Source organism: Sarcophilus harrisii, chromosome 5 (genome assembly GCF_902635505.1).
Source record: "Sarcophilus harrisii chromosome 5, mSarHar1.11, whole genome shotgun sequence".
Classification (NCBI taxonomy): domain Eukaryota; kingdom Metazoa; phylum Chordata; class Mammalia; order Dasyuromorphia; family Dasyuridae; genus Sarcophilus; species Sarcophilus harrisii.
In genome coordinates, this window is record NC_045430.1 from 88781449 (window position 1) to 88794405 (window position 12957).

At 36.3% G+C, this 12957-nt stretch overlaps 1 protein-coding gene across 2 annotated transcripts in view; it reads right to left on the reverse strand.

Moving 5' to 3' along the window:
• SP1 (Sp1 transcription factor) overlaps positions 1-12957 on the reverse strand; it is a 36565-nt gene that overhangs the window by 22376 nt on the left and 1232 nt on the right. For both annotated transcript variants that reach the window (XM_031937791.1, XM_031937790.1), the window contains one exon: positions 11041-12553. In XM_031937791.1, the coding sequence (XP_031793651.1) occupies positions 11041-12553 (1513 nt within the window). The remainder of the gene's footprint in view (positions 1-11040; positions 12554-12957) is intronic.

Below are 12957 nucleotides of genomic sequence, written 5' to 3' on the forward strand. Positions count from 1 at the left end.
TGAGAAGAGTTCTTAAGCTAACATCCCTGAACTTTTTTATCCTCAATAGCTTGAAAACTATATTTCAATATAATTTCCTTTGTAATCCCATGTTTTATTGTATGCATTTAAAAATATCATATAAGGAGGAATCCATTGGTTTCACCACACTGCCAAGAGGATTTAGAAAAGAAAGTTAAGAATTCCTAGCTTAGGTGCTCTGAAAGAAGTAAAATAAATCATAGTAACTAAAGTATAAAGGGACACTGGAATATTATTTTCATCAACAGAACTGGTTGAGTATTTTGTGAAGAAAGCAATGAAGTTTTTTTTTTTTTGAATGCCAAAAAAAGCCAGAATGGTATACATTTAAGGTCATTTAGGAGCTCAAATTTTAATTTATAGTATTCTGAAGCTTAATACTCATTGTAAGGGTAAAGTTTTCTCATTTTTAAATATTTTTAAAACTAGCTGACAAACCAAAACCAGCAAAATCAAGAAAAAGTCAGACAACTAAGGATAATCAAAAATTGCATCTGAATCTGCTTGCCAGCCTGTTTCAAAATACTATGTGAGAGCACATTACTGATTTTATTTAGATGGATATAAGTTGCCTACATTTCAGTAAAAGCCTCACCATCAGTGCCAAGATGCTAGGCCACACTGTAGCTCCCTAAGCATCTAAACAATCTAGATGAGAGGTATCCATTGTCTGGCATGACAGGAGGATGAAATTCTCTGGGCCTCAGGGGGTCATTGAATAAAGCCCAACAAGGGGAAATGCTTTCCAAGAACAATCCATCTTTGCTTTCTTTGGTTGTTTTATGCCTCAGTAATTAAAACAAGACAAAAAGCAATTACCAGTTATGGAAGAATGATTTACTTTGAAAGCATGCTGAACACACATAATCCATCACACGTATTCTTGTATAATTCAGGCCTGCAACAATCCTTATCCCAAACTTTGTGCTACAATAAACACTTTGCTCACACATATTCAGAATTTTAAAAAAAAAATTTAAGCTAAATGCCAAATTTCTCTCTCAATCTTCCTTTAATCAGGTTACAAAATATAAACATGACACCAAATTAATCTAATGTATTAGGGTACCCTAAGATGCATTTTTGGCTACCATAAAATTGTTTCTAAGTGGATTAAAGATTCAGGGAGGCATCTGTCAAGATTCATCCAGAGGCTATTAGGTAAATTTAATTTATAAAATACTCTTTGAAAAATAAAGACCTAAATAATTGGAGAAACATTTAGCTATTTATGGGTAGAGGTTGAGCTAATAGAATAAAAATCACAATACTACAAATTTACTTAATGAGTATTATGCTATTACAAAAAAAAAAAAATAAAATAAGGATAAATAAAAGGGTCAATAATGAAAAATAAGTGATCTATTAATACCAGATCCAAAATTGTACAAAATAGTAATCATTAAAATGATTTGGTATGGGAAAAAAAAAAAAAAAAAAAAAAAAGGTTAAATAATGGAATAGATTAGGTATACAACAAAGACCCCAGTTACTGGGATGAAAAACTCATTATTTGTCAAAAACAGCTGGAAAAACTGGACCACACTCTGGCAAAAATTAGATTTAGACCAAAACCTCAAACCATGCACCAAGATAAACCAAATGGATAAATGACCTAAATATAAAAGGTCACATCATGAACAAATTAAAAGGAACGAGGAAGAAATTACATTTCAAAACTATGGTTGGGAGAAAAGTTCATGACTATACTATTGACAGAATGGATTACATAAAATAAAATGGATAGTTTATTTAAACCAAATAAAATTAAAATTAATGTAGTAAAAATTAAGAGGGAAAATAGGTACCTAAGGAAAAATATCTTTGCAGCAAGTTTCTCTGAAAAAGTCTCATTCTAAAGATATATAAGGAATTGATTCAAAGTTGTCCTTCTACAATGGATAAATGGTTTAAAGAATAGGCAGTTTTCAAACAGTAATCAAAAAACCACTTCAAATCAATAATAAATTAGAGAAATGCAAAAAAACAATTTGAAGTTCCACCTACAAATTCACTGTTAATAGAGCTGTGACATGGACTGGTCATTCTGGACAGCAATTGGCACTATGCCCAGAATGTTACCAAACTGTTCACATACCCTTTGACCCAGCTATATTACCACTAGGCTTATATCCCCCAAAAAATTAGAGAACAAGAAAAAGAAGTCTGTGTACAGAAATATTTATAGCAGTTTTGGAGGGATATCCAAAAAAAAAAAAAAAAAACCAACCCAGAAACTAAGGAGGTTGGTTGTCTTCCTCTTGGAAAATGACTGAACTGAAATGTATGAATGTAGTTAGTGATTGTGATATAAGAGATGATGAAGTAGCTTCAGGAAACTTATTTATAAACATACAGAGTAAACAGAAGAGAGAGAATAATATACATAACCACATTATAGAGAAATACAAGTTTAAAAAAGACTTTAGAACTGCAAACGCAAGGATATACCACAAATTCAAAAGATCAAAACGAAAAACTTCAATAACTTTCTGACACAAAAGTAATGAATTTAAAATGCACTGAAATGTTTTCAGACATGGCTAATATGAGAATTTGATTTTGTCAGATTAAAAAAAAAACTTTCAATACATATCTATGCAATTTGCTCAACAGAAGTAGTGCAAGAGAAAAATTTTCAAGTTAACTTTGCTGTTTGAAAAATAAAAATTTTTTTAAAAAAGTTAAAACTTTTTAAAAAGGATTGTAATGAATATACAAAGAGTAACAATACCACAGAGTGCTGGATTAAGAGTCAGGAAGACCTGGGTCCTAATACTGACTCCTAAATTTAGCAGCTGTGTGACTTCAGGCAAGTCACTCCCGTAAGCCTCAAATTCCTAATCAGCAAAGTGAAGCAACTGGACTTGTTTCTTCCAGAGCCTTGAAAAATCAAATCCCTTTGTTCTTATACTATTAATTAGAAAAGAATTATTTTTCAAACTGTAAATTCCTTGAGTTTTGATGCCCCTTGGCCTGATTTCCATATTTCTTTCTCTCATTGGAATACACTCATTAACAAGGATTTGGCGCAAATTTATGCATGAACAAGAAAGGAACAGAAAAAATATTTTTTAACTAGAGAACTGAGAAAGGATATAGACAGAAATGTAAACCTAACAATGGTTATAACCTTCAATTACTGCACAATCATTAACATGACCCTTAGGACAAGACACACTTGGTCCAAGATGAAAATTTTCTATCCTTTATAGTGCTTTTAAAGCCACTTTTACTCCTATTCCCCTGGTTCTATAAAGTATGAAGACTGCAGAGGTGGGGGATTCTAGGCCTGGAATGCTGCATACAGTGGGCAGCCAAGTAGCATAATGCAGGAATTTTAAAAACTTTTTCTATTCGATACCCTTTTTGCCCAAGAAATTTACATGACCCAAAGGTATACAGTTACATAAAACAGGTATACAAATCAAACATTTACTGACAATAAATCACGATTTCGGGATTACCACATTTAGTTATGAGAAACCACATGGGGTCATGAATCACAGTTTTAAGAATAAATATAGTGGATGGAGCACCAAACCTAGAGTTGGGAAGACCCAAATTCAAATCTAAGCTCATAATTTTGTTTGCCACATTTCCCTGATCTACAAACGGGGATAATAGTAAAATTTATTCCCCAAGATGGTTGTGAAGATCGAATAAGAGTGCTTTAACATGATGCCTAGCACATAGTAAGTACTATATGTAAATGTCAGTTCTTTTCACTGTTGTATATTAATATATATAATATATATAAAAGCACCAACCTTGGTTGGACCTGAATTCAAATAAGGCCTCAAACAATTATTATCTGTGTGACTTTGGGCAAGTCACTTAAAACCCTGACTACTTCAAAAAATAGTAATAATTTTATGGACTGCTTTTTCTCCCTTCTTTTAAGAGATGACTTACTGCTTAGGAAGAGGATATGAATATGTTTTTTAAAAAGGAATCAATTAAAATTAGATTTTTTTTAAACTTCAAATATATAAAAGATGTAAAAATATAAAACAAAGAAACAAGATAGTACAATGAAAATTTCATTAAAGAAATGATCTCTACCATTTATGCCTGAACTATTTTCAGATGACACTCCAATACAAAACAGATGCTAAACTATAGGTGGATAAAAAATAAACGTTTAATTGAACTACAAGTATCCTGTAACCTTGTGAATTTTATTTGAAATTAAAAATAATGAAACTAAAAGAAATGCATGAATGCCAATATTCTTAAAAACAAAAATGAGTCTATAACATTTCCTAGAATTCAGAAAAAATTTTACCTTCCCAAGACTGCTGCTGGTCTGGGCAAAATGTTTATACCTTGAATTCAATAAACTGCCAAAGGAGTCTAGGTACGTTATTTTTAGATCCTCCACTATTTACCATAAACAACACACTTCACAGTTTTTATGTGCAAGACAAAACTGAATTTTGTGTATTGCTCTTTTGGGGTAGTTAACCCTATCTTTAGCTTTCCACTAGTAAGGGAAGAAAGCAATTCTTAAGGGGAAAAAGGAAAAATCTGGAAGGTCATTCCAGAATAACATCTGAAATGCAAAGAATTAAAATTCTTTGCACAAAATAGAGCAAACCCAAATTCAATTCTGTAAAAGTTTAATTTATCTAAGCCCCAGATTTATGTTTCACTGTTCGGCTACCATCCTTCACCTTTCATGTTTGGGTCATTCTGATGATAAATTACATAACGAAGTAGATGAGAGTATGACCACAGGTAAAATTAAAATTAGTTCATTTATGTTTTAGGTTAATGAGATAATCCAATATGCAAAAGTATCTATATTCTGTTTTTCTTTCTCTTAATTGTTCTTAGTCTCTGAATCAAAAGATTTTATGTAAACTGCTCTACAAACTGTAAAACATTACATAAATATCAGCTATTATTTATCAGACTATTTATAATATCTACAGTGTTAAGTAAGCAAGGAAAATAAAATGATCACTTTCATTATCTGAAACAGCAGTAGTCAGGAGACCTGAAGATTAGTCCTGACTCTGACACTCAATGTATGACCTTGGGCAAGACAACCTTTCTGAACTTGTTTACTATCTGCAAATAAATATATAAATGAAAGTTGGGGAGTTGAACATGATAATCTCTAAGGTCTCTTCCAAATCCAAAAAGCCTTTTTGTCTTACCCCATATCACTATTTTAAGCTGCAGTATATTTTTGGCATTGTAAATAAGTACTATTGACAAAGATTCAAACTCTCTGAACAGTCATCAAATCAAAGATTTTAGAGTTTTAAGACCCTCTTCTCATCAATATAGAAACAAATACTGAAGTGACTTACTAAAAGTCACCCAGAATTCAAACCCAAGTTTTCTAACTCTAAAACCAATAACTATTTTTTCCCCACTACTCCTGGCTGCCTTATTAATCTTTGAGGCCAAAGACTGAGCAAATCATTCCTTAATGTTGATGCTAAGCAATATGCAAGGTCTATCTCAAGAGTATTCAAAATCTCACAGGTTATTTGTGGTCAATACACATTTTTAGTTTCCCAGAGAAACCAGTTATTTGAGATTTTTCTACAATTTCAGCCAGTTTCTCAATTATTATAGGGCAAGCATTAATTTGGACTAAAGCAAATGAGGCATTTCATATTCTAGTTCTAGCTCAAATAAGCTAATAGTACAGTTTGCTCTCTACAGGAAGTTTTGTTGTTGTTGTTGTTTTGGGGGGGAGGGGGGAGAATGAAATTCATAGTAAATAATGCAGGCTACTTAAAGGGCACATCAAAACCTGTTGAACAAGTAATATTGCTCAATCTCTGTATGTCATACAAACTGAGTTTCTACAAGACAGTAGAGTAAAAGGACAAATTTAAATGCAATCCAAGGTTACAACCAATCATGAAATAAAATACCCATTTGCCAGAGAAATTTAATCTCTTTCTTCAAACGTGTTTTTCAGAATGCCTATCTCACCCATAGGGTTGTCATGAAACTTACCTTAAAAAAATGTGTATATAGAAAGCTCCTTGCAAAGCCCTAAGTACTAGTTTTTGTCATCATAGATATGTCAGCATCCTCTTCCCTTATTATTAAGGCAAACAATCTCTCTAAAGCTGGCACACCATCAGACAGTTACAGTGTATATTTTCAAAAACAAAGCCAAGTTCTATAGGCTAAATATTTGTGGAATTTTCCCAGAATGCTACAGAGAAATTAAGAGAACACAGACACGAGGTAGGCACTAAATATAACACACACACATACACATACATATGTATATATTATAATAAATACTATAAAACTTTCCTAGAGAGTTAAAAACAAACATTCCCAGGACTAAATCGATGGTTTCTCAGGTCAAGTGATGATACAATGGGAAAGAAACTGACATCAATTTTACTATTTAAAAACATGTTTAATGACAGAAAGATTCAGTTGGAACCAAACTCTCCCAGTCAAGTCTGCATACTACCACAAGCAAATACTACAAAACAGAATCAAATTAATACAAGCAAGGAGAACTCTAGATGTGAGCCATGACTTGAGCACGATGCACCCTTTGCATAACTGTGTGCTCTTGTCACTTAATAAGGAACTAAAATGGTCACATTACACAATGCAATATGCTTTAAAGATGATGTCATTTACCGGAAAGTCACTGGGAGTAAACAGGGCCAATAAAAAAGGTTTTACAGACTGAATTCTAATTCATTCCACTCATTTTCAATCTGAATTAGGGGCACCTGAGTTTAAAGCAACTTTCACTCTTACTACCAAACCAAAATCAAGTTTTAGGCTACCTGGTCATTGGAACTATGACAACCACCATAAGAAATATTTAGAAGTATCAAGAAAGAAATTTAAGGAAGCTGTAAATTTCACTTGTTCAACTGAAGAAATGTTTTCCTTTTAAAATAGAAAATCTTACGAAAAAGTACTCCCCCATACCATTCTTTGAAGAGATGGGATATCCAATTACAAAACACTGATAATATTTTCAGGCTTTTTCAATGTTTTAATTTATTTTACTGTTTAGTTTCTTTTTTCTTAACAAAAAAACAAAACTTATGGGAAGGCTAAGAAAGGAGAGGAAGAAGTTTTATTTACATTTTTATTTTTAAAATGTAGAAGTTTACATAAGACCATACCCCATTCTCTTTGAGGGGGTAAAGGCCTATGGATGTTGATTACCACATCTGTCAGATGATTGACAAATTAGTTAATTTTGCTGAACTGTTTATTCCCCCACACACACCTTTTTTATATTTTGTTATAAGAAATGGCTTTCTATGTAGAGGAAGACATATTGAGAAACAAGGCTAATGTAAAAAAATCAATACCAACAAAATCTTAAATATGGAAAATTTCTAGGTGTGAGAATTTCTGCCTGAGGATCAATCATGTAGGCTATATTTTTGGTTATCTAAAACAACTTGTCACTGCATGCTGAAATACAACTTTTTAAAAAATTAAGTCTCAGCAATATGACTCCAAGTCTATTGATACCACTGGCAAAGCAGTTTCTGGTATCACATTCTTTAACTTCATTTGGAACAGGGACATTCTCCTACCACTGATAAAAAGTAAGCAAATGTGAAAATTTTTAGTGCCTACAATTTGCTTTTTATAGCCATTAATGAAATATGTTCTCTTCTGTTGCCAGAGCCTAGCCCTGGAACTTTTTATAAGGCAGAATTCCCACAAAAGTCAGCCAAATTCTGTTGTACAGAAACTATAGACCTAAGTAAACCTTTTCTCCAACCTGGGGCCAAGCAAGATTTTTAAGACTTCGCCAAAGCTGAGAAAAGTCCAAGAGATTCAAACTGAAAGGAACAGATGACAGTTTCTATAGAAGAAGAGAAATAAATGGGTTGCTGGCTAAAATACCATTGTTTCTGAATGGAAAAAAAAAATACAGGAGAGGGCCTCACAGATCACTTCACTGTCTGGAAACTAATCCTAATTTAGTGGGTGATACATCTGAGGCGTTTCCTTCCTCAACCACTACCCACCAGGGGCAGAGCAACCACAAGGACAGGAGTGTTCTGGTCTGTGCCCTGTCTCTTCTTAAGCACACACAGATAAGCAAACTGGAGAAGTTTAACAGGGGAGCTGCTTTCAGGTAATTTCATAGGAAGCCTGTAAACAGACAAAGGGAAACAGCTGCAAGGCTACATCCCACTACCCAGGTGAGCAGCACACAAGAAAACTAGCAAAGCTTGATTTTCCAGCAAAACTATCAAATACTCTGGAAAGAAGGATAAAATAACCCAATTTCACAGCAGCCAGACAACATCTGAACAACACTAGGCTTCCAGGAAGTGACTTTATTATTCTTCACAGAGGATAAAGCCACATGAAATTAGAGGTAACGAGTAGTTGCGCAATTATGACGAACTGGAAGGGGAGGGGGAGTATCTTTGGAAGTAACCAATAATGAGGTATTAGTAACTAAATCTCAACACCAACAAAATGGCATTTGGTGCTCGATTCTTTCATTTGGAATACCTAAGTGACCTCTGTCTTCAGCTCAAAGACCATAAATAACATGATGGCTTTGCCTGTGCCAAAAGGAACAGTGGGTTTCTCTAGAACAGGATTTAGCAGTAACAAATCCCCATTATGGATATCCAGAGCACAAGCTGAAAACTTTTTTAATATTTCATAGACTTAAAAATAATCATGCTGTTCCCCAAAAGCACTAGACAGAAATCCTAAGAATAAAGAAAATAAAACTTAACATGTTACCTGTAGATTTCTACAATGAGTTCAAGTTTCCTACATTTCCATCACTATATTCTCTGACCTATAAAAAGTACAATGCCAAACAGAACACTAAAACTCAGCTAGATGGTACAGTAGATCACCAGGCCTGCCCTCAAGAAGACTAATCTTCATGAGTTCAAATCCAGCCTCAGACACTTACTAGCTGTGACAATGAACAAGTCATCACTTAATTTTTCTGTTTCCTCATCTGTAAAATGAACTGGAGAAGGAAATGACAAATCACTCTAGTATTTTTGCTGAAAAAACCCCAAATGGCATCACAGAAGAGCTGAAACAACCAAACAACCAAAGAAGGTACATCATTTTGTAATCTTATTTGAAGTAACAGTAGTTGAAATCAGTTTTTTTTCCACTAGACAGAGGAACTCTTGAGTACAGGGTGCTGATCCCACCTTTTAAAGTATGACTCTCTAGGTGTCAATTTTCTTCTCTGTAAAATGGATTTGGAGAAGCATTAAGAAGGAAAATTAAATGGGTTTTCAAAGATCTTAAGAGCTGAAATGATCCTAGGATTAAATTATGTCTTTGTAGAAAATGGCAAGAGTTTTGATCCCTCACAATATCAAATTTACTGAATTAAGAAACTGAGTATATCTTAAGGCTCTAAAGTGTAATTATTTTAAACAAATGATAAGGCTTACAAATGAGGAAGCTTTATTTGCTATCTCCTGAAACTTTCTTAAAACTACAAGAGATAAAGTGGTCTACAATAAAATAAAATAAATAATTTCAAGGGTACAGACATGATATTGGTGGAAATACCCTCCACTATTGATTCAGATGAGAAATTGGTACATAGCTCTTAGTGGTAATTACCCAGGATCATGTGGTTATGATGGGTAAGAGATGTTTGAAATCAGGTCCTTGAGACACCAACACCAGCCTTCCATCTCCAATAGTACTTTTTGTCTTCTAAAGTATATTATGTAATGCTTATACCACCTACCTATATTCCAAAATAGAGCCATGAAGTTCAACAATTTGATGGAATTTTGATATTTTTAATCATCCACAATTTTTTTAAATGAACATTCCCGATAATATACAATAGAGCATGAAACCAAACTTCTCTAATTAAGGAATACCACTGCATTTGAATAGAAGTTAATGAATTCTATTCTAAACAGACCAATGTTCTCACCCATTCACCCCCCCCCCCCCCAACCTGTTTTTTAACTCCTAAAACATGCCCATTATGGATACCAAGAAAGAGAAATACCTCAACTTTGTTTTGATCAAGTTCTGTTGAACGCTATAATTTATGTCCATAACTTTACCTTGCCCCATTCCCTCATAAGTACCTGGGAAAGATTCTCTACTAAATCACTAACCTACATTGGGATTAAGTAGTGGCCCTAGTAGTTGTACATAGGACATCTAGCAAGTCCCATAAGCCATCTAAGAATGTGGGAATTTTGAACTAGTTTCCTAGTTAATCAAATGTTAACTAATAGAGATGTCATCGTAGTATAGACTTTTTTTTCTTAATTCCTTAGTTGTATAGCACACCAAACATTACTTTTGATGATTACAACTGCGATATTGTCAGGATTATAATCAATATATATAGTGGCACTAATATTACAAATGCCAAAGGTTTGAGAAAATGGGCTCAAATTCTACTGACCCCAGAAATTCCCTGGAAATTTTTAAAAACTAGATTCTTACATAGTACAATCTTTTTTGTGATATACAACTCTCATTAAATGCTGGATGTTCCTTCCCAAACCCTCCCCCCCCCCCAAAAAAAAAAAAAAAAAAAAAAAAACAGTTAACCAAGGAAAATGCACTAAAGATGAGTCAGGAAACTTTCATTCTGGTCCTGGCCTCTACCATTAACTAATTGTGTGCCTAAGCAAGTCAATTCTTGCCTTAGTTTCTACAACTGTAAAATAAGACTGGACTAAATGATCTGAGGTCTCTTCCAGTTCTAAATGTCTTCATTTGAGATGCTATGGTTCAGGGTTTCCAGGTAACTGAAGTTTTATTCTAATAAAAAGTATGATAATAAATATGAATCTAGATGCACTGGAGTGAAGAATGACTGTTAATACTTAATTCCAAATGATCTGGCGACATCATTGTAAATTCTCTAGTATAGACCTGCCTAGGCAGAAGTGTTAGCCAAACAGGTCTCTGCAAGCAGCTGGAAAATAAGTCCTATCCCTAGGCTGGAGCTCCTCCGCTGATGTGCCAAGGTCAGTTCTACAACATAAACATCTCAGTCCCATCCTGAATATTCCTTACCTGTGGCATTTGCTATGGTCAGTGGCAGACCTGGCAGCTGGTGCACCTGGATTCCTGAAGCACCTAGTGCACTGAGGTTGATGGTCTGGAGGCCTGGCATCGAGGAGAGCTGAGCAGCATTCACAGTGACTGTGCCAGCAGGGATGGAGGCAGCTGAGGCGATAGGTGTGAGGGTGGTGTTGCTGTTGCCAGTCTGTCCCAAAGAGACACCCTGCATTGGTGCCAGGGTGATTGTCTGAGCCTGTGGGTTCTGGACTTGAAGATTCTGAAGCTGAATAGTCTGCCAACTGACTTGCCCATTAGGCCCCACGGTTGGTGTCCTGATGATAATGGGGCCTGAGTTGGGAACAGCCTGAAGCTGGAGGTTCTGGAGACCATCTTGAGAAATAGCTTGGGTTGTAAAGGTCTGGCCTGACAGTGGTGTAGCCTGGAGAGCCTGAATAGCCTGTCCCCCTTGAACTAACTGAGGCTGGATGAGGATCTGCTGTTGTTGCTGTGACTGCTGGTTTTGCTCTCCCTCTTTCTGTTGACTGGTCTGGAGTGTACCTCCAGGCGTTTGGTTCTGAACATTCAGAGAGTCAGATCCCTGAAGCCCACTGACCCTTTGTGGTGTCTGCACTTGAGTATTGGTCCCAGATGTTCCGCTGGTAGAAAAATTCATAATGCCCATGTTGCTGGTGGTGGTTGTGGACGAGTAACTGCTGGCATTAGTGAAAAAGGATCCAGAACTGGCTTGTGAGGTTGCCAGGCTAGCAGAGCTAATAGTTGTCCCTGAGGTTGCCGGCTGTGAGCCACTCTCTTGAGAGCCTGAGCTACTGATTGTGACTGCCTGGGAACTGGGAGTCAGGGTGGCTGCAGCAACACTATTGACAGGCAGCAGGGTGATATTCCCATTCAGAGCCACTGGGACATTGGCCACATACTGAGTCTGTCCTGAGAGGACATTATTGGCCAAGCCTTGGAGGGGGACAGCCTGCTGGAGCAGGTTTGGCATAGCAGCGATGATATTGCCCCCACTCCCTCTATTTGTGATAATCTGCTGGTTTGCCCCTGGTATTATCTGAATTTGACCAGAACCATCTTGCTGCACTTGGGCCCCAGTGGTGGCAAACTGCAGCTGTTGCCCATCAACAGTCTGGAACTGGGGGATTACTTGATACTGAATGTTAGGCATCACTCCAGGAAGTCCTGTCAGAACTTGCTGGTTCTGTATATTGGGGGTGGTGGTGACAACATATTGCCCACCAGAGACTGGGCGATTCTTGGAGGATTCACTACTACTGCTACCATTGCTACTGCTGCCACCCTGATCCTTTGAGGTAGGGGTAGCCCCAGAGGAGGAGATGATCTGCCAACCATTGGCACCTTGGGTGAGCTGTGTGGCGGCTGTGAGATCGAGCTCACCTGAGCCCCCTGACTGGCTTGGGCCCTGGGAGTTGTTGCTGTTTTCATTGGGTGACTCGATTCTGCTGCAAGTGGCTGCTAGCAAAGCCAGTGGGGATGGCTGGGACTCCTGGTCAGAGAGGAAAGGGAGGAGGATTATTGATTTGTCATATGTCAGCCCTCAGTCATGCACAAATACCAAGAAGGAGACGAGAGACAAAATACAACCAGACTGCTGCATGAAACATAAGCAAAGATAGCACACCGGACAAGCAAGTACAAAAAGAGCACAGTGGGAGATCCAGCCTGAAGAAGCAAACCAAGGAGTCTCTCAGGTATTTGCACTGAACAATACAACCTGAGAGGCAAGAATCATTCACACCTTGCATTAAGAATGCCCTAACTTCAGATGTGCTACTATGTGAAAGAAGGATGCCATGAGTCGCTCAATGTCCTATCCCCAAGTCATTGTCTGAATTCCCATCCAAGGGGACAATTTTCTCAATGCCTTTTTTTCCTCCACTTCCGAGTCCT